At 57.2% G+C, this 19,985-nt stretch overlaps 1 protein-coding gene across 1 annotated transcript in view; it reads left to right on the top strand.

The window, feature by feature from the left end:
- Positions 1-19,985, top strand: part of LOC137309840 (proteasome subunit beta type-8-like) — a 199,366-nt gene that overhangs the window by 64,819 nt on the left and 114,562 nt on the right. Inside the window, exon 2 of the mRNA XM_067977856.1 lies at positions 18,763-18,907. Coding sequence (XP_067833957.1) covers positions 18,763-18,907 — 145 coding nt within the window. The remainder of the gene's footprint in view (positions 1-18,762; positions 18,908-19,985) is intronic.

Below are 19,985 nucleotides of genomic sequence, written 5' to 3'. Positions count from 1 at the left end.
CTTATGTTCTTATCTCCCCAATCCCCAACCTCCACTCCCCAATCCCCACTCCCCAACCCCCAGTACCACTCCCCAATCCCCAGTACCACTCCCCAATCCCCACTCCCCACTCCCCAATCCCCAGTTCACACTCCCCAAACCCTACTCCCCAGTACTAAATCCCCACTCCCCAATCCCCCCTCCCCGGTCTCCAGTCCCTACTCCCCACACCCCAATCCCCACTCTCCAATCCCCAATCCCCAACCTCCACTCCCCAATCTCCACTCCCCAATCTCCACTCCCCAACCCCCACACGCCCACCGCCTCATCCATCGCCCGCCCACCCCCTCGTCCATCACCCGCCCACCCCCTCGTCCATCACCCGCCCACCCCCTCGTCCATCACCCGCCCACCCCCTCGTCCATCACCCGCCCACCCCCTCGTCCATCACCCGCCCACCCCCTCGTCCATCGCCCGCCCACCCCCTCGTCCATCACCCGCCCACCCCCTCGTCCATCACCCGCCCACCCCCTCGTCCATCGCCCGCCCACCCCCTCGTCCATCGCCCGCCCACCCCCTCGTCCATCGCCCGCCCACCCCCTCGTCCATCGCCCGCCCACCCCCTCGTCCATCGCCCGCCCACCCCCTGGTCCATCGCCCGCCCACCCCCTCGTCCATCGCCCGCCCACCCCCTCGTCCATCGCCCGCCCACCCCCTCGTCCATCACCCGATCACCCCCTCGTCCATCGCCCGCCCTCGTCCATCGCCCGCCCACCCCCTGGTCCATCACCCGCCCACCCCCTCGTCCATCGCCCACCCACTCCCTCGCCCATCGCCCGCCCACCCCCTCGCCCATCGCCCGCCCACCCGTTCGCCCATCGCCCACCCAACCCCTCGCCCATCGCCCACCCACGCCCTCGCCCATCGCCCACCCACTCCCTCGCCCATCGTCCGCCCACCCCCTCTCCCATCACCCGCCCACCCCCTCGTCCATCGCCCGCCCACCCCCTCGTCCATCGCCCGCCCACCCCCTCGTCCATCGCCCGCCCACCCCCTCGTCCATCGTCCGCCCACCCCCTCGTCCATCGCCCGCCCACCCCCTCGTCCATCGCCCGCCCACCCCCTCGTCCATCGCCCGCCCACCCCCTGGTCCATCGCCCGCCCACCCCCTCGTCCATCGCCCGCCCACCCCCTCGTCCATCGCCCGCCCACCCCCTCGTCCATCACCCGCCCACCCCCTCGTCCATCGCCCGCCCACCCCCTCGTCCATCGCTCGCCCACCCCCTGGTCCATCGCCCGCCCACCCCCTGGTCCATCGCCCGATCACCCCCTCGTCCATCGCCCGCCCTCGTCCATCGCCCGCCCACCCCCTGGTCCATCACCCGCCCACCCCCTCGTCCATCGCCCACCCACTCCCTCGCCCATCGCCCGCCCACCCCCTCGCCCATCGCCCACCCACTCCCTCGCCCATCGCCCGCCCACCCCCTCGCCCATCGCCCGCCCACCCGTTCGCCCATCGCCCACCCAACCCCTCGCCCATCGCCCACCCACGCCCTCGCCCATCGCCCACCCACTCCCTCGCCCATCGTCCGCCCACCCCCTCTCCCATCACCCGCCCACCCCCTCGTCCATCGCCCGCCCACCCCCTCGTCCATCGCCCGCCCACCCCCTCGTCCATCGCCCGCCCACCCCCTCGTCCATCGTCCGCCCACCCCCTCGTCCATCGCCCGCCCACCCCCTCGTCCATCGCCCGATCACCCCCTCGTCCATCGCCCGCCCACCCCCTCGTCCATTGCCCGCCCACTCCCTCGCCCATCGCCCGCCCACACCCTCGCCCATCGCCCGCCATCCCCCTCGCCCATCGCCCACCCACTCCCTCGCCCATCGCCCGCCCACCCCCTCGCCCATCGCCCGCCCACCCGTTCGCCCATCGCCCACCCACTCCCTCGCCCATCGCCCGCCCACCCCTTCTCCCATCGCCCACCCACTCCCTCGTCCATCACCCGCCCACCCCCTCGTCCATCGACCGCCCACACCCTCGTCCATCGCCCGCCCACCCCCTCGTCCATCGCCCGCCCACCCCCTCGCCCATCGCCCGCCCACACCCTCGCCCATCGCCCGCCATCCCCCTCGTCCATCGCCCGCCCACCCCCTCGTCCATCGCCCGCCCACCCCCTCGTCCATCGCCCGCCCACCCCCTCGTCCATCGCCCGCCCACCCCCTCGCCCATCGCCCGCCCACACCCTCGCCCATCGCCCGCCATCCCCCTCGCCCATCGCCCACCCACTCCCTCGCCCATCGCCCGCCCACCCCTTCTCCCATCGCCCACCCACTCCCTCGTCCATCGCCCGCCCACCCCCTCGTCCATCGCCCGCCCACCCCCTCGTCCATCGCCCGCCCACCCCCTCGTCCATCGCCCGCCCACCCCCTCGTCCACCGCCCGCCCACCCCTTCGTCCATCGCCCGCCCACCCCCTCGTCCATCGCCCGCCCACTCCCTCGTCAATCGCACGCCCACTCCCTCACCCAATGTGCATTGCAACTGAAATTTGCTCCCCATATAGAGAACATTGTGAACAACATCACAGCGCAGAGAGTGTGAGCGCAGAGAGTGTGAGCGCAGAGAGTGTGAGCGCAGAGAGTGTGAGCGCAGAGAGTGTGAGCACAGAGTGAGAGCGCAGAGAGTGAGAGCGCAGAGAGTGAGAGCGCAGAGAGTGAGAGCGCAGAGAGTGAGAGCGCAGAGAGTGAGAGCGCAGAGAGTGAGAGCGCAGAGAGTGAGAGCAGAGTGAGAGCGCAGAGAGTGAGAGCGCAGAGAGTGAGAGCGCAGAGAGTGAGAGCGCAGAGAGTGAGAGCGCAGAGAGTGAGAGCGCAGAGTGACAGCGCAGAGAGTGTGAGCGCAGAGAGTGAGAGCGCAGAGAGTGAGAGCGCAGAGAGTGAGAGCGCAGAGAGTGAGAGCGCAGAGAGTGAGAGCAGAGTGAGAGCGCAGAGAGTGAGAGCGCAGAGAGTGAGAGCGCAGAGAGTGTGAGCGCAGAGAGTGTGAGCGCAGAGTGAGAGCGCAGAGAGTGAGAGCGCAGAGAGTGAGAGCGCAGAGAGTGAGAGCGCAGAGAGTGAGAGCGCAGAGAGTGAGAGCGCAGAGAGTGAGAGCGCAGAGTGTAAGAGCAGAGTGTAAGCACCGAGAGTGTGAGAGCAGAGAGTGAGCACCGAGTGTGTGAGAGCAGAGAGTGAGCAGCGAGTGTGTGAGAGCAGAGAGTGAGCGCAGAGAGTGAGCGCAGAGAGTGAGAACAGAGAGTGAGCACCGAGTGTGTGAGCGCAGAGAGTGAGCGCAGAGAGTGAGCGCAGAGAGTGAGCGCAGGGAGTGAGCACCGAGTGTGTGAGAGCAGAGAGTGAGCGCAGAGAGTGAGCGCAGAGAGTGAGCGCAGAGAGTGAGCGCAGAGAGTGAGCGCAGAGAGTGAGCGCAGAGAGTGAGAGCAGAGTGTGAGCACCGAGTGTGTGAGAGCAGAGAGTGAGCGCAGAGAGAGTGAGCGCAGAGAGAGTGAGAGCGCAGAGAGAGTGAGAGCGCAGAGAGTGAGAGCAGAGTGTGAGCACCGAGTGTGTGAGAGCAGAGAGTGAGCGCAGAGAGAGTGAGCGCAGAGAGAGTGAGCGCAGAGAGAGTGAGAGCGCAGAGAGTGAGAGCGCAGAGAGTGACAGCGCAGAGAGTGAGAGCGCAGAGAGTGAGAGCGCAGAGAGTGAGAGCGCAGAGAGTGAGAGCAGAGAGTGAGAGCGCAGAGAGTGAGAGCGCAGAGAGTGAGAGCGCAGAGAGTGAGAGCGCAGAGAGTGAGAGAGCAGAGAGTGAGAGAGCAGAAAGTGAGAGAGCAGAGAGTGAGAGAGCAGAGAGTGAGAGCGCAGAGAGTGAGAGCAGAGAGTGAGCGCAGAGTGTGAGCACAGAGTGTGAGAGCAGAGAGTGAGAGAGCAGAGTGTGAGAGCGCAGAGTGTGAGAGCAGAGTGTGAGCGCAGAGTGTGAGAGCAGAGAGTGAGAGCGCAGAGAGTGAGAGCGCAGGGAGTGAGAGCGCAGAGAGTGAGAGCGCAGAGAGTGAGAGCGCAGAGAGTGAGAGCGCAGAGAGTGAGAGCGCAGAGAGAGTGAGCGCAGAGAGAGAGAGCGCAGAGAGAGTGAGAGCAGAGAGTGAGCCGCAGAGTGTGAGAGCGCAGAGTGTGAGAGCGCAGAGAGTGAGAGCGCAGAGAGTGTGAGCGCAGAGAGTGAGAGAGCAGAGAGTGCAGAGAGTGAGAGCAGAGAGTGAGAGCGCAGAGAGTGAGAGCAGAGAGTGAGCGCAGAGAGTGAGAGCGCAGAGAGTGAGAGCGCAGAGAGTGAGAGCGCAGAGAGTGAGAGCGCAGAGAGTGAGAGCGCAGAGAGTGAGAGCGCAGAGAGTGAGAGCGCAGAGAGTGAGAGCGCAGAGTGTGAGAGCGCAGAGAGTGAGAGCAGAGTGTGAGAGCAGAGAGTGAGAGCGCAGAGAGTGAGAGCGCAGAGAGTGAGAGCGCAGAGAGTGAGAGCAGAGAGTGAGCGCCGAGTGTGAGAGCAGAGTGTGAGAGCAGAGAGTGAGAGCGCAGAGAGTGAGAGCAGAGAGTGAGCGCCGAGTGTGAGAGCAGAGTGTGAGAGCAGAGAGTGAGAGCGCAGAGAGTGAGAGCGCAGAGAGTGAGAGCGCAGAGAGTGAGAGCGCAGAGAGTGTGAGAGCAGAGAGTGAGCGCAGAGAGTGAGAGCGCAGAGAGTGAGAGCGCAGAGAGTGAGAGCGCAGAGAGTGAGAGCGCAGAGAGTGAGAGCGCAGAGTGTGAGAGCGCAGAGAGTGAGAGCGCAGAGAGTGAGAGAGCAGAGAGTGAGCGCAGAGAGTGAGAGCGCAGAGAGTGAGAGCGCAGAGAGTGAGAGAGCAGAGAGTGAGAGCGCAGAGAGTGAGAGCAGAGAGTGAGAGCGCAGAGAGTGAGAGCGCAGAGAGTGAGAGCGCAGAGAGTGAGAGCGCAGAGAGTGAGAGCAGAGAGTGAGAGCGCAGAGAGTGAGAGCAGAGAGTGAGAGCGCAGAGAGTGAGAGCGCAGAGAGTGAGAGCAGAGAGTTAGAGCGCAGAGTGAGAGCAGAGAATGAGAGCAGAGAGTGAGAGCGCAGAGAGTGAGAGCGCAGAGAGTGAGAGCAGAGAGTGTGAGAGCAGAGAGTGTGAGAGCAGAGAGTGAGAGCGCAGAGAGTGAGAGCAGAGAGTGAGAGCAGAGAGTGAGAGCGCAGAGAGTCAGAGCGCAGAGAGTGAGAGCGCAGAGAGTGAGAGCGCAGAGAGTGAGAGCGCAGAGAGTGAGAGCGCAGAGAGTGAGAGCGCAGAGAGTGAGAGCAGAGAGTGAGAGCGCAGAGAGTGAGAGCAGAGAGTGTGAGAGCAGAGAGTGAGAGCGCAGAGAGTGAGAGCAGAGAGTGTGAGAGCAGAGAGTGAGAGCGCAGAGAGTGAGAGCGCAGAGAGAGTGAGCGCAGAGAGTGAGAGCGCAGAGAGTGACAGCGCAGAGAGTGAGAGCGCAGAGAGTGAGAGCGCAGAGAGTGAGAGCGCAGAGAGAGTGAGCGCAGAGAGAGTGAGCGCAGAGAGAGTGAGCGCAGAGAGTGAGCGCAGAGTGTGAGAGCAGAGAGTGAGAGCAGAGAGTGAGAGCAGAGAGTGAGAGAGCAGAGTGTGAGAGCGCAGAGTGTGAGAGCAGAGTGTGAGCGCAGAGTGTGAGAGCAGAGAGTGAGAGCGCAGAGAGTGAGAGCGCAGAGAGTGAGAGCGCAGAGAGTGAGAGCGCAGAGAGTGAGAGCGCAGAGAATGAGAGTGCAGAGAGTGAGAGCAGAGAGTGAGAGCGCAGAGAGTGAGAGCAGAGAGTGAGCGCAGAGAGTGAGAGAGCAGAGAGTGATAGCAGAGTGTGAGAGCGCAGAGAGTGAGAGCGCAGAGTGTGAGAGCGCAGAGAGTGAGAGCGCAGAGAGTGAGAGCAGAGAGTGAGAGCGCAGAGAGTGAGAGCGCAGAGAGTGAGAGCAGAGAGTGAGAGCGCAGAGTGTGAGAGCGCAGAGAGTGAGAGCAGAGTGTGAGAGCAGAGAGTGAGAGCGCAGAGAGTGAGAGCGCAGAGAGTGAGAGCAGAGAGTGAGAGCAGAGTGTGAGAGCAGAGAGTGAGAGCGCAGAGAGTGAGAGCGCAGAGAGTGAGAGAGCAGAGAGTGAGAGCGCAGAGAGTGAGAGCGCAGAGAGTGTGAGAGCAGAGAGTGAGCGCAGAGAGTGAGAGCGCAGAGAGTGAGAGCAGAGAGTGAGAGCGCAGAGAGTGAGAGCGCAGAGAGTGAGAGCGCAGAGAGTGAGAGCGCAGAGAGTGAGAGCGCAGAGAGTGAGAGCGCAGAGAGTGAGAGCGCAGAGAGTGAGAGCGCAGAGAGTGAGAGCGCAGAGAGAGTGAGCGCAGAGAGAGTGAGCGCAGAGAGAGTGAGCGCAGAGAGTGAGCACCGAGTGTGTGAGAGCAGAGAGTGAGCGCAGAGAGAGTGAGCGCAGAGAGAGTGAGCGCAGAGAGAGTGAGCGCAGAGAGTGAGCACCGAGTGTGTGAGAGCAGAGAGTGAGAGCGCAGAGAGTGAGAGCGCAGAGAGTGAGAGCGCAGAGAGAGTGAGCGCAGAGAGAGTGAGCGCAGAGAGAGAGAGCGCAGAGAGAGTGAGAGCAGAGAGTGAGCCGCAGAGTGTGAGAGCGCAGAGTGTGAGAGCGCAGAGAGTGAGAGCGCAGAGTGTGAGAGCAGAGAGTGAGAGCGCAGAGAGTGAGAGCGCAGAGAGTGAGAGCGCAGAGAGTGAGAGCAGAGAGTGAGAGCAGAGAGTGAGAGCAGAGAGTGAGAGCAGAGAGTGAGAGCGCAGAGAGTGAGAGTGCAGAGAGTGAGAGCAGAGAGTGAGAGCGCAGAGAGTGAGAGCGCAGAGAGTGAGAGCGCAGAGAGTGAGAGCGCAGAGAGTGAGAGCGCAGAGAGTGAGAGCGCAGAGAGTGAGAGCAGAGAGTGAGCGCAGAGTGTGAGCGCAGAGTGTGAGCGCAGAGTGTGAGAGCAAAGAGTGAGAGCAGAGAGTGAGAGAGCAGAGTGTGAGAGCGCAGAGTGTGAGAGCAGAGTGTGAGCGCAGAGTGTGAGAGCAGAGAGTGAGAGCGCAGAGAGTGAGAGCGCAGAGAGTGAGAGCGCAGAGAGTGAGAGCGCAGAGAGTGAGAGCACAGAGAGAGTGAGCGCAGAGAGAGTGAGCGCAGAGAGAGAGAGCGCAGAGAGAGTGAGAGCAGAGAGTGAGAGCAGAGAGTGAGCCGCAGAGTGTGAGAGCGCAGAGTGTGATAGCGCAGAGAGTGATAGCGCAGAGAGTGATAGCGCAGAGAGTGATAGCGCAGAGAGTGAGAGCGCAGAGAGTGAGAAGGCAGAGAGTGCAGAGAGTGAGAGCAGAGAGTGAGAGCGCAGAGAGTGAGAGCAGAGAGTGAGCGCAGAGAGTGAGCGCGCAGAGAGTGAGAGCGCAGAGAGTGAGAGCGCAGAGAGTGAGAGCGCAGAGAGTGAGAGCGCAGAGAGTGAGAGCGCAGAGAGTGAGAGCGCAGAGAGTGAGAGCAGAGAGTGAGAGCAGAGTGTGAGAGCAGAGAGTGAGAGCGCAGAGAGTGAGAGCAGAGAGTGAGAGCAGAGAGTGAGCGCAGAGTGTGAGAGCAGAGAGTGAGAGCGCAGAGAGTGAGAGCGCAGAGAGTGAGAGCAGAGAGTGAGAGCAGAGAGTGAGAGCGCAGAGAGTGAGAGCGCAGAGTGTGAGAGCAGAGAGTGAGCGCAGAGAGTGAGAGCGCAGAGAGTGAGAGCAGAGAGTGAGAGCGCAGAGAGTGAGAGCGCAGAGAGTGAGAGCGCAGAGTGTGAGAGCGCAGAGAGTGAGAGCGCAGAGAGTGAGAGAGCAGAGAGTGAGAGAGCAGAGAGTGAGCGCAGAGAGTGAGAGCGCAGAGAGTGAGAGAGCAGAGAGTGAGAGCGCAGAGAGTGAGAGCAGAGAGTGAGAGCGCAGAGAGTAAGAGCGCAGAGAGTGAGAGCGCAGAGAGTGAGAGCGCAGAGAGTGAGAGCAGAGAGTGAGAGCGCAGAGAGTGAGAGCAGAGAGTGAGAGCGCAGAGAGTGAGAGCAGAGAGTTAGAGCGCAGAGTGAGAGCAGAGAATGAGAGCAGAGAGTGAGAGCGCACAGAGTGAGAGCGCACAGAGTGAGAGCGCAGAGAGTGAGAGCAGAGAGTGTGAGAGCAGAGAGTGTGAGAGCAGAGAGTGAGAGCGCAGAGAGTGAGAGCAGAGAGTGAGAGCAGAGAGTGAGAGCGCAGAGAGTGAGAGCAGAGAGTGAGAGCACAGAGAGTGAGAGCGCAGAGAGTGAGAGCAGAGAGTGAGAGCGCAGAGAGTGAGAGCGCAGAGAGTGAGAGCGCAGAGAGTGAGAGCGCAGAGAGTGAGAGCGCAGAGAGTGAGAGCGCAGAGAGTGAGAGCGCAGAGAGTGAGAGCGCAGAGAGTGAGAGCAGAGAGTGAGAGCGCAGAGAGTGAGAGCAGAGAGTGTGAGAGCAGAGAGTGAGAGCGCAGAGAGTGAGAGCAGAGAGTGAGAGCGCAGAGAGTGAGAGCAGAGAGTGAGAGCAGAGAGTGAGAGCGCAGAGAGTGAGAGCGCAGAGAGTGAGAGCAGTGAGTGAGAGCGCAGAGTGTGAGAGCAGAGAGTGAGAGCAGAGAGTGAGAGCGCAGTGAGTGAGAGCAGAGAGTGAGAGCAGAGTGTGAGAGCAGAGAGTGAGAGCAGAGAGTGAGAGCAGAGAGTGAGAGCAGAGAGTGAGAGCGCAGAGAGTGAGAGCAGAGTGTGAGAGCGCAGAGAGTGAGAGCGCAGAGAGTGAGAGCGCAGAGAGTGAGAGCGCAGAGAGTGAGAGCGCAGAGAGTGAGAGCGCAGAGAGTGAGAGCAGAGAGTGAGAGCGCAGAGAGTGAGAGCAGAGTGTGAGATCAGAGTGTGAGATCAGAGAGTGAGAGCAGAGAGTGAGAGCAGAGTGTGAGAGCAGAGAGTGAGAGCAGAGTGTGTGAGAGCAGAGAGTGAGAGCGCAGAGAGTGAGAGCGCAGAGAGAGTGAGCGCAGAGAGAGTGAGCGCAGAGAGAGAGAGCGCAGAGAGAGTGAGAGCAGAGAGTGAGCCGCAGAGTGTGAGAGCGCAGAGTGTGAGAGCGCAGAGAGTGAGAGCGCAGAGAGTGAGAGCAGAGAGTGAGAGCGCAGAGAGTGAGAGCGCAGAGAGTGAGAGCGCAGAGAGTGAGAGCAGAGAGTGAGAGCAGAGAGTGAGAGCAGAGAGTGAGAGCAGAGAGTGAGAGCAGAGAGTGAGAGCGCAGAGAGTGAGAGCGCAGAGAGTGAGAGCGCAGAGAGTGAGAGCGCAGAGAGTGAGAGCGCAGAGAGTGAGAGCGCAGAGAGTGAGAGCAGAGAGTGAGAGAGCAGAGAGTGAGAGCGCAGAGAGTAGAGCAGAGAGTGAGCGCAGAGAGAGTGAGCGCAGAGTGTGAGCGCAGAGTGTGAGCGCAGAGTGTGAGAGCAGAGAGTGAGAGCAGAGAGTGAGAGAGCAGAGTGTGAGAGCGCAGAGTGTGAGAGCAGAGTGTGAGCGCAGAGTGTGAGAGCAGAGAGTGAGAGCGCAGAGAGTGAGAGCGCAGAGAGTGAGAGCGCAGAGAGTGAGAGCACAGAGAGAGTGAGCGCAGAGAGAGTGAGCGCAGAGAGAGTGAGCGCAGAGAGAGTGAGCGCAGAGAGAGAGAGCGCAGAGAGAGTGAGAGCAGAGAGTGAGAGCAGAGACTGAGCCGCAGAGTGTGAGAGCGCAGAGTGTGATAGCGCAGAGAGTGATAGCGCAGAGAGTGATAGCGCAGAGAGTGAGAGCGCAGAGAGTGAGAAGGCAGAGAGTGAGAGAGCAGAGAGTGCAGAGAGTGAGAGCAGAGAGTGAGAGCGCAGAGAGTGAGAGCAGAGAGTGAGCGCAGAGAGTGAGAGCGCAGAGTGTGAGAGCGCAGAGAGTGAGAGCGCAGAGAGTGAGAGAGCAGAGAGTAAGCGCAGAGAGTGAGAGCGCAGAGAGTGAGAGAGCAGAGAGTGAGAGCGCAGAGAGTGAGAGCAGAGAGTGAGAGCGCAGAGAGTGAGAGCGCAGAGAGTGAGAGCGCAGAGAGTTAGAGCGCAGAGAGTGAGAGCAGAGAGTGAGAGCGCAGAGAGTGAGAGCAGAGAGTGAGAGAGCAGAGAGTGAGCGCAGAGAGTGAGAGCGCAGAGAGTGAGAGAGCAGAGAGTGAGAGCGCAGAGAGTGAGAGCAGAGAGTGAGAGCGCAGAGAGTAAGAGCGCAGAGAGTGAGAGCGCAGAGAGTGAGAGCGCAGAGAGTGAGAGCAGAGAGTGAGAGCGCAGAGAGTGAGAGCAGAGAGTGAGAGCGCAGAGAGTGAGAGCAGAGTGTGAGAGCAGAGTGTGAGAGCAGAGAGTGAGAGCGCAGAGAGTGAGAGCAGAGAGTGAGCGCAGAGTGTGAGAGCAGAGAGTGAGAGCGCAGAGAGTGAGAGCGCAGAGAGTGAGAGCAGAGAGTGAGAGCGCAGAGAGTGAGAGCGCAGAGAGTGTGAGAGCAGAGAGTGAGCGCAGAGAGTGAGAGCGCAGAGAGTGAGAGCAGAGAGTGAGAGCGCAGAGAGTGAGAGCGCAGAGAGTGAGAGCGCAGAGTGTGAGAGCGCAGAGAGTGAGAGCGCAGAGAGTGAGAGAGCAGAGAGTAAGCGCAGAGAGTGAGAGCGCAGAGAGTGAGAGAGCAGAGAGTGAGAGCGCAGAGAGTGAGAGCAGAGAGTGAGAGCGCAGAGAGTGAGAGCGCAGAGAGTGAGAGCGCAGAGAGTTAGAGCGCAGAGAGTGAGAGCAGAGAGTGAGAGCGCAGAGAGTGAGAGCAGAGAGTGAGAGAGCAGAGAGTGAGCGCAGAGAGTGAGAGCGCAGAGAGTGAGAGAGCAGAGAGTGAGAGCGCAGAGAGTGAGAGCAGAGAGTGAGAGCGCAGAGAGTAAGAGCGCAGAGAGTGAGAGCGCAGAGAGTGAGAGCGCAGAGAGTGAGAGCAGAGAGTGAGAGCGCAGAGAGTGAGAGCAGAGAGTGAGAGCGCAGAGAGTGAGAGCAGAGAGTTAGAGCGCAGAGTGAGAGCAGAGAATGAGAGCAGAGAGTGAGAGCGCACAGAGTGAGAGCGCACAGAGTGAGAGCGCAGAGAGTGAGAGCAGAGAGTGTGAGAGCAGAGAGTGTGAGAGCAGAGAGTGAGAGCGCAGAGAGTGAGAGCAGAGAGTGAGAGCAGAGAGTGAGAGCGCAGAGAGTGAGAGCAGAGAGTGAGAGCACAGAGAGTGAGAGCGCAGAGAGTGAGAGCAGAGAGTGAGAGCGCAGAGAGTGAGAGCGCAGAGAGTGAGAGCGCAGAGAGTGAGAGCGCAGAGAGTGAGAGCGCAGAGAGTGAGAGCAGAGAGTGAGAGCGCAGAGAGTGAGAGCAGAGAGTGTGAGAGCAGAGAGTGAGAGCGCAGAGAGTGAGAGCAGAGAGTGAGAGCGCAGAGAGTGAGAGCAGAGAGTGAGAGCAGAGAGTGAGAGCGCAGAGAGTGAGAGCGCAGAGAGTGAGAGCAGTGAGTGAGAGCGCAGAGTGTGAGAGCAGAGAGTGAGAGCAGAGAGTGAGAGCAGAGAGTGAGAGCGCAGTGAGTGAGAGCAGAGAGTGAGAGCAGAGTGTGAGAGCAGAGAGTGAGAGCAGAGAGTGAGAGCAGAGAGTGAGAGCAGAGAGTGAGAGCGCAGAGAGTGAGAGCAGAGTGTGAGAGCGCAGAGAGTGAGAGCGCAGAGAGTGAGAGCGCAGAGAGTGAGAGCGCAGAGAGTGAGAGCGCAGAGAGTGAGAGCGCAGAGAGTGAGAGCAGAGAGTGAGAGCGCAGAGAGTGAGAGCAGAGAGTGAGAGCAGAGTGTGAGATCAGAGTGTGAGATCAGAGAGTGAGAGCAGAGAGTGAGAGCAGAGTGTGAGAGCAGAGAGTGAGAGCAGAGTGTGTGAGAGCAGAGAGTGAGAGCGCAGAGAGTGAGAGCGCAGAGAGAGTGAGCGCAGAGAGAGTGAGCGCAGAGAGAGAGAGCGCAGAGAGAGTGAGAGCAGAGAGTGAGCCACAGAGTGTGAGAGCGCAGAGTGTGAGAGCGCAGAGAGTGAGAGCGCAGAGAGTGAGAGCAGAGAGTGAGAGCGCAGAGAGTGAGAGCGCAGAGAGTGAGAGCGCAGAGAGTGAGAGCAGAGAGTGAGAGCAGAGAGTGAGAGCAGAGAGTGAGAGCAGAGAGTGAGAGCAGAGAGTGAGAGCGCAGAGAGTGAGAGCGCAGAGAGTGAGAGCGCAGAGAGTGAGAGCGCAGAGAGTGAGAGCGCAGAGAGTGAGAGCAGAGAGTGAGAGAGCAGAGAGTGAGAGCGCAGAGAGTGAGCGCAGAGAGAGTGAGCGCAGAGTGTGAGCGCAGAGTGTGAGCGCAGAGTGTGAGAGCAGAGAGTGAGAGCAGAGAGTGAGAGAGCAGAGTGTGAGAGCGCAGAGTGTGAGAGCAGAGTGTGAGCGCAGAGTGTGAGAGCAGAGAGTGAGAGCGCAGAGAGTGAGAGCGCAGAGAGTGAGAGCGCAGAGAGTGAGAGCACAGAGAGAGTGAGCGCAGAGAGAGTGAGCGCAGAGAGAGTGAGCGCAGAGAGAGAGAGCGCAGAGAGAGTGAGAGCAGAGAGTGAGAGCAGAGACTGAGCCGCAGAGTGTGAGAGCGCAGAGTGTGATAGCGCAGAGAGTGATAGCGCAGAGAGTGATAGCGCAGAGAGTGAGAGCGCAGAGAGTGAGAAGGCAGAGAGTGAGAGAGCAGAGAGTGCAGAGAGTGAGAGCAGAGAGTGAGAGCGCAGAGAGTGAGAGCAGAGAGTGAGAGCAGAGAGTGAGCGCAGAGAGTGAGAGCGCAGAGAGTGAGAGCGCAGAGAGTGAGAGCGCAGAGAGTGAGAGCGCAGAGAGTGAGAGCAGAGTGTGAGAGCAGAGTGTGAGAGCAGAGAGTGAGAGCGCAGAGAGTGAGAGCAGAGAGTGAGCGCAGAGTGTGAGAGCAGAGAGTGAGAGCGCAGAGAGTGAGAGCGCAGAGAGTGAGAGCAGAGAGTGAGAGCGCAGAGAGTGAGAGCGCAGAGAGTGTGAGAGCAGAGAGTGAGCGCAGAGAGTGAGAGCGCAGAGAGTGAGAGCAGAGAGTGAGAGCGCAGAGAGTGAGAGCGCAGAGAGTGAGAGCGCAGAGTGTGAGAGCGCAGAGAGTGAGAGCGCAGAGAGTGAGAGAGCAGAGAGTGAGCGCAGAGAGTGAGAGCGCAGAGAGTGAGAGAGCAGAGAGTGAGAGCGCAGAGAGTGAGAGCAGAGAGTGAGAGCGCAGAGAGTGAGAGCGCAGAGAGTGAGAGCGCAGAGAGTTAGAGCGCAGAGAGTGAGAGCAGAGAGTGAGAGCGCAGAGAGTGAGAGCAGAGAGTGAGAGCGCAGAGAGTGAGAGCAGAGAGTTGGAGCGCAGAGTGAGAGCAGAGAATGAGAGCAGAGAGTGAGAGCGCACAGAGTGAGAGCGCACAGAGTGAGAGCGCAGAGAGTGAGAGCAGAGAGTGTGAGATCAGAGAGTGTGAGAGCAGAGAGTGAGAGCGCAGAGAGTGAGAGCAGAGAGTGAGAGCAGAGAGTGAGAGCGCAGAGAGTGAGAGCAGAGAGTGAGAGCGCAGAGAGTGAGAGCGCAGAGAGTGAGAGCAGAGAGTGAGAGCGCAGAGAGTGAGAGCGCAGAGAGTGAGAGCGCAGAGAGTGAGAGCGCAGAGAGTGAGAGCGCAGAGAGTGAGAGCGCAGAGAGTGAGAGCGCAGAGATTGAGAGCGCAGAGAGTGAGAGCGCAGAGAGTGAGAGCAGAGAGTGAGAGCGCAGAGAGTGAGAGCAGAGAGTGTGAGAGCAGAGAGTGAGAGCGCAGAGAGTGAGAGCAGAGAGTGAGAGCGCAGAGAGTGAGAGCAGAGAGTGAGAGCAGAGAGTGAGAGCGCAGAGAGTGAGAGCGCAGAGAGTGAGAGCAGAGAGTGAGAGCGCAGAGAGTGAGAGCAGAGAGTGAGAGCGCAGAGAGTGAGAGCAGAGAGTGAGAGCGCAGAGAGTGAGAGCGCAGAGAGTGAGAGCGCAGAGAGTGAGAGCAGTGAGTGAGAGCGCAGAGTGTGAGAGCAGAGAGTGAGAGCAGAGAGTGAGAGCGCAGTGAGTGAGAGCAGAGAGTGAGAGCAGAGTGTGAGAGCAGAGAGTGAGAGCAGAGAGTGAGAGCAGAGAGTGAGAGCAGAGAGTGAGAGCGCAGAGAGTGAGAGCAGAGAGTGAGAGCGCAGAGAGTGAGAGCGCAGAGAGTGAGAGCGCAGAGAGTGAGAGCGCAGAGAGTGAGAGCGCAGAGAGTGAGAGCAGAGAGTGAGAGCGCAGAGAGTGAGAGCAGAGAGTGAGAGCAGAGTGTGAGATCAGAGTGTGAGATCAGAGAGTGAGAGCAGAGAGTGAGAGCAGAGTGTGAGAGCAGAGAGTGAGAGCAGAGTGTGTGAGAGCAGAGAGTGAGAGCAGAGAGTGAGAGCAGAGTGTGAGAGCAGAGTGTGAGAGCAGAGAGTGAGAGCAGAGAGTGAGAGCAGAGAGTGAGAGCAGAGAGTGAGAGCGCAGAGAGTGAGAGCGCAGAGAGTGAGAGCGCAGAGAGTGAGAGCGCAGAGAGTGAGAGCGCAGAGAGTGAGAGCGCAGAGAGTGAGAGCGCAGAGAGTGAGAGCGCAGAGAGTGAGAGCAGAGAGTGAGAGCAGAGAGTGAGAGCAGAGAGTGAGAGCAGAGAGTGAGAGAGCAGTGAGTGAGAGCAGAGAGAGTGAGAGCAGAGAGTGAGCGCAGAGAGTGAGAGCGCAGAGAGTGAGAGCAGAGAGTGAGAGCAGAGAGAGTGAGAGCAGAGAGTGAGAGCAGAGAGTGAGCGCAGAGAGTGAGAGCGCAGAGAGTGAGAGCGCAGAGAGTGAGAGCGCAGAGAGTGAGAGCGCAGAGAGTGAGAGCAGAGTGTGAGAGCAGAGAGTGAGAGCGCAGAGAGTGAGCGAGCAGAGAGTGAGCGAGCAGAGAGTGAGAGCGCAGAGAGTGAGAGCAGAGAGTGAGCGCAGAGAGTGTGAGAGCAGAGAGTGAGAGCGCAGAGAGTGAGCGAGCAGAGAGTGAGCGAGCAGAGAGTGAGAGCGCAGAGAGTGAGAGCAGAGAGTGAGAGAGCAGAGAGTGAGAGCGCAGAGAGTGAGAGCAGAGAGTGAGAGCGCAGAGTGAGAGAGCAGAGAGAGTGAGAGCAGAGAGTGAGAGCGCAGAGAGTGAGAGCAGAGAGTGAGCGCAGAGAGTGAGCACAGATAACACCTGGTCCATTTTCTTTTCAGAGTGTGGAGAACGACCTGTAAAGGACAAAGTTAACTACATTGCGAGAGTTAGACAGATGGTGGCTCAGTGGGTAAATGTGCTGCCAAGTGTCCTAAAGCCTCCCGGTGGGAAGGCCCAGGGGTTAATACCCACCCTCAGCCCAGTCCTCGGCTGGGTGCAGCTTGGCCTCAGTCCCACCAGGTGCTGGATTGGGTCTCTGGGCCCTCTGCAATGTCTCCTGCTGATTTTGCTGCTCCTGGTCCAAGGCTGGTCAGAGAGCTGGTCTACCCAGTCCCCACCCCTTGACGTTGCCCCTGGATTTGTAGGACTTCCCTGGGGTAAGGGGTGGAATTGGCCCATTACCTGGCACTGTGGTCCAGAGATCACCACGGTCCTGCTGGCAAGCCGGAGAAACATAGCCGTTACTCTTCATTTTCCTGGATATAATCGGGGCCTTCAGGCTGCTGATCCCTTGAGCGGTTCGAAGGCCCTGATCTCCAAGGCCTGACATGTCGCTGCGGGGCCTGTAGCTGCACTTAAATTTCCTGACCCGTCTGCTGGTAAGGGGCCCTGCCAGGAGCCAACCTTGGGCAATGCGTGCCCCTCAGGCCAGGACAGGAAATCCTGGCACTCCTGGACTGGACAGGAGCTGTGTACCTTGTGTGTCTTTCTCTTGTCCAGTGCCTGGGTAGAGGTGGAATGTGTGGACAGGTGTGGACATTAGGAAGGATATATTGGCCTTGGAGGGAGTGCAGCGCAGATTTACTGGAATGGTACACCACCAACAACAACATCTTGCATTTATACAGTGCCTTTAACGTAGTAAAACGTCCCAAGGTGCTTCACAGGAGCGATTATCAAATAAAATTTGACACTGATCCACATAAGGAGATATTAGGACAGGTGACCAGAAACTTGGTCCAAGAGGTAGGTTTGAAGGAGCATCTTAAAGGAGGAGAGATAGGCGGAGAGGTTTAGGGAGGGAATTCCAGAGCTTAAGGCCAAGGCAGCTGAAGGCACGGCCGCCAATGGTGGAGTGAAGGAAGTGGGGGAAAGCAAAGAAAAGCACAAGTTGGCTGTGGCTCGGCCCAGTTATCCGAGTCCCTCCTCCAACAGCCTCTGGGATAGTGATAGTTGCTGCCTCTTATGGCTGACATATCCCCTGCCCATGGTGTCCCTCAGCAGGTCAGTTGTATGGGTAACAGTGACCAATATTAACGGTTCCTTGTTCCCATCCTCCAGTGCCTTGTCACTGTCAACACCAAGATGCTCATAGGCTCAGGGACGAACAGATTGAGTTCTGATGAAGAATCGAGGCCTTCTCTGTTTTTATGTTTATTCCACAGTGAATTACAGGAAGCTACTTCTCGAAATGTGCCTCTTGTGGCTGTCACTATGGCTCCTGATGCTACTTATTCATTACTACCGTGGAACCAGATTAACTGCTGTTTAAACAGTTTATCATTCCCCTTGTTAAGCACTAGTTAATCATTAACGCCACGCGTGTAAACTATCCCACAGGATGTGGAAGGTGATTTAGACTGGCACCAAACTGTCCGTTTCCTGGGTGTGTTGTAGATTTCAGCATTGGATTATCGTTGGTCATTTTTACCTTCAGTATAAAAGCCGCCCAGGGACCAAGTTCGTGTTTCAGTTGAAATTCTTACCTCGGAAGTCGTGTGTTTGATTTCCTTTCTATTTTCTCATTGTATGATTTACAATCTTTTCTCAGCTTGTGATTGGAAGCCAGTGGACTTACTAAATAGCCATTTCACTGTAGAGGATGAGGAATAAGTACAGAATACAGGGAAAACTTAAAATAGATCAAAGGGAGGAACTTACTAGATTCAATATCAGGAAAAAATGGTGATGGAGAAATTATTGAGATTAAAGATTAAAAATCCCCAGGACCCGATGACTTCCAGCCCAGGGTATTAAAAGAAGTCGGTGAGGGAATTGTTGATGTGTTCGTCATGGTCTTCCAAAACACTCTCGATTCAGGAATTGTCCCCTTGGATTGGGAAATAATGTCACTCCATTATTTAAGAAGAGTAGGAGAGATAAACCAGGAAATTCTCGTCTAACGTCAGTTGTGGAGAAGTTTCTAGAATCTGTTATTGGGACAGTAACTGAACATTTGGACAAACATGATCTGATCATTGAGAGTCAGCGTGGATTTGTAAAGGGTGAGTCATGTTGATTTTTTTGTGTCAGTAACTAACGTGGTAGATAAGGGAGTGTCTGTGGATATTATTTTTGTGGCCATTTAAGGTATTCGATAAAGTTCCATGTAAGAGACTGTTAACAAAAATGAGAGTGCATGGAATTGGAGGCAATCTATTGGCTTGGATCGGGAATTGGTCAGGGGGTTGGAGACAGGGAGTGGGGAGAAAGGGGATGTCCTCTGATTGGCAGGATGTGACCAGTGGTGTCCCCCAGGGATCTGTACTAGTCATGACTTGGATGAAGAATAGAGAGCTGGATATCCAAGTTTACTGACGACACTAAATTAGGAGGGACAGGAAATAGTGTAGACGGGAGCAGGGAGTTGTGAAGGGACAGAGACAGATTAAGTGAGTGGGCAAAACTGTGGCAAATGGAGTTCAATGTGGGAAAGTGTGAGGTCATCGACTTTAGACCGAAGAAAGATAAATCAGAGTATTTTCTACACGGTGAGAAACTAGGAACTGGAGAGGAACAGAGAGATTTGGGAGTCCAAGTCCAGAAATCATTAAAAGCCAGTGGAGAGATACAAAAAGGATTGGGAAAGGCTAATGGAACGTTGGCCTTTATCTCGGGGGCTGGAATACAAAGGGGAGGAAGTTATGTTCCAGCTGTGCAGAGCTCTGGTCAGACCACATCTGGAGACTGTGTTCAGTTCTGGGCACCGCACCTCAGGAAGGATAGATTGGCCTTGGAGGGGGTGCAGCCCAGATTCACCAGAATGATCCCGGGGCTAAAAGGGTTAAATTACGAGGACAGGTTGTACAGACGAGGTTTGTATTCCCTCGAGTTTAGAAGATTGAGGGGTGATCTGATCGAGGGTGTTTAAAATGTTAAAAGGATTTGATAGGGTAGATACGGAGAAACTACTTCGTCCAGTCGGGGAGACAAGAACAAGAGGACGGAATCTTCAAATTCGAGCCAGGCCGTTCAGGGGTGAAACCAGGAAGCATTTCTTCACACAAAGGGTGGTGGGAATCTGGAACTCTCTCCCCCAAAAGGCTGAGCATTCTGGGGGTTCACTGGAGCTTTCAAAACTGAGATTGATCGATTTTTGTTGGGTCAGGACATCAAGGGGAATGGAGCAAAGGGGAAAATGGAGTTGTGGTTCAGATCAGCCTTGATCCAATTGAATGGAGGAACAGGCTCGAGGGGCTGAATGGCCTCCTCCTGTTCTTATGTTCCAATGTAAGAAGGGGCTTTTCCTTTATTAGGGGGAGCAAAATTGTGCTTCAGTCCTCTTTTACTGAGTCTCGATCCACGTCTGTATTCTCTCTGGAAACCTAAACGTTTCTTTAATGTTAATCTTTTTACAGCCAGCGACATTTCTTAAAGCTTACACTGAGGGTGAGGAACGAGTACAGATCAAACTGCATCACGGAACAACCACTCTGGCTTTTAAGTTTCAGCATGGAGTCATGGTTGCTGTCGATTCCAGAGCTTCAGCGGGCTCCTACATAAGTAAGTAGCCAAATGTACCAGGGCTGCATAGAACACCCTCCCCTCAGAGCCCGAGCATGGGTTCAAACCAAATGTACCAGGGCTGCATGGAGCACCCTCCCCATGGAGCCCGAGCATGGGTTCAAACCAAATGTACCAGGGCTGCATGGAGCACCCTCTCCTCAGAGCCCGAGCATGGGTTCAAACCAAATGTACCAGGGCTGCATGGAGCACCCTCTCCTCAGAGCCCGAGCATGGGTTCAAACCAAATGTACCAGGGCTGCATGGAGCACCCTCCCCATGGAGCCCGAGCATGGGTTCAAACCAAATGTACCAGGGCTGCATGGAGCACCCTCTCCTCAGAGCCCGAGCATGGGTTCAAACCCTACTCTGGAACATGAGCTTAAAGTCGATAAGTCACCCGGTCCGGATGGGATCCATCCTAGGTTGCTGAGGGAAGTAAGGGTGGAAATTGTGGAGGTACTGGCCATAATCTTCCAATCCTCCTTGATGTAAAGATAAACCCGGCAACTATAGGCCAGTCAGTTTAACCTCAGTGGTGGGGAAACTTTTAGAAACGATAATCCGGGACAGAATTAACAGTCACTTAGACAAGTGTGGATTAATAAAGGAAAGCCAGCATGGATTTATTAAAGGTAAATTGTGTTTAACTAATCTGATTGAGTTTTTTGATGAGGTAACAGAGAGGGTCGATGAGGGCAGTGCGGTTGATGTGTATATGGACTGTCAAAAGGCATTTGATAAAGTGCCACATAATAGGCTTATCATCAAGATTGAAGCCCATGGAATAAAAGGGGCAGTAGCAGCATGGATACGAAATTGGCTAAGTGACAGGAAACAGAGAGTAGTGGTGAACGGATGTTTTTCGGACTGGAGGGAGGTGTACAGTGGTGTTCCCCAGGGGTCGGTGCTGGGACCACTGCTTTTCTTGATATATGTTAATGACTTGGACTTGGGTGTACAGGGCACAATTTCAAAATTTGCAGATGACACAAAACTTGGAAGTGACACATTCAAAACAATGAGGAGGATAGTGATAGACTTCAGGAGGACATAGACAGGCTGGTGGAATGGGCGG

This window comes from Heptranchias perlo, unplaced genomic scaffold (genome assembly GCF_035084215.1).
Source record: "Heptranchias perlo isolate sHepPer1 unplaced genomic scaffold, sHepPer1.hap1 HAP1_SCAFFOLD_183, whole genome shotgun sequence".
NCBI lineage: Eukaryota > Metazoa > Chordata > Chondrichthyes > Hexanchiformes > Hexanchidae > Heptranchias > Heptranchias perlo.
Note: the sequence above shows the minus strand (reverse complement) of the source record. Positions and strands in the feature narration are given on the sequence as shown.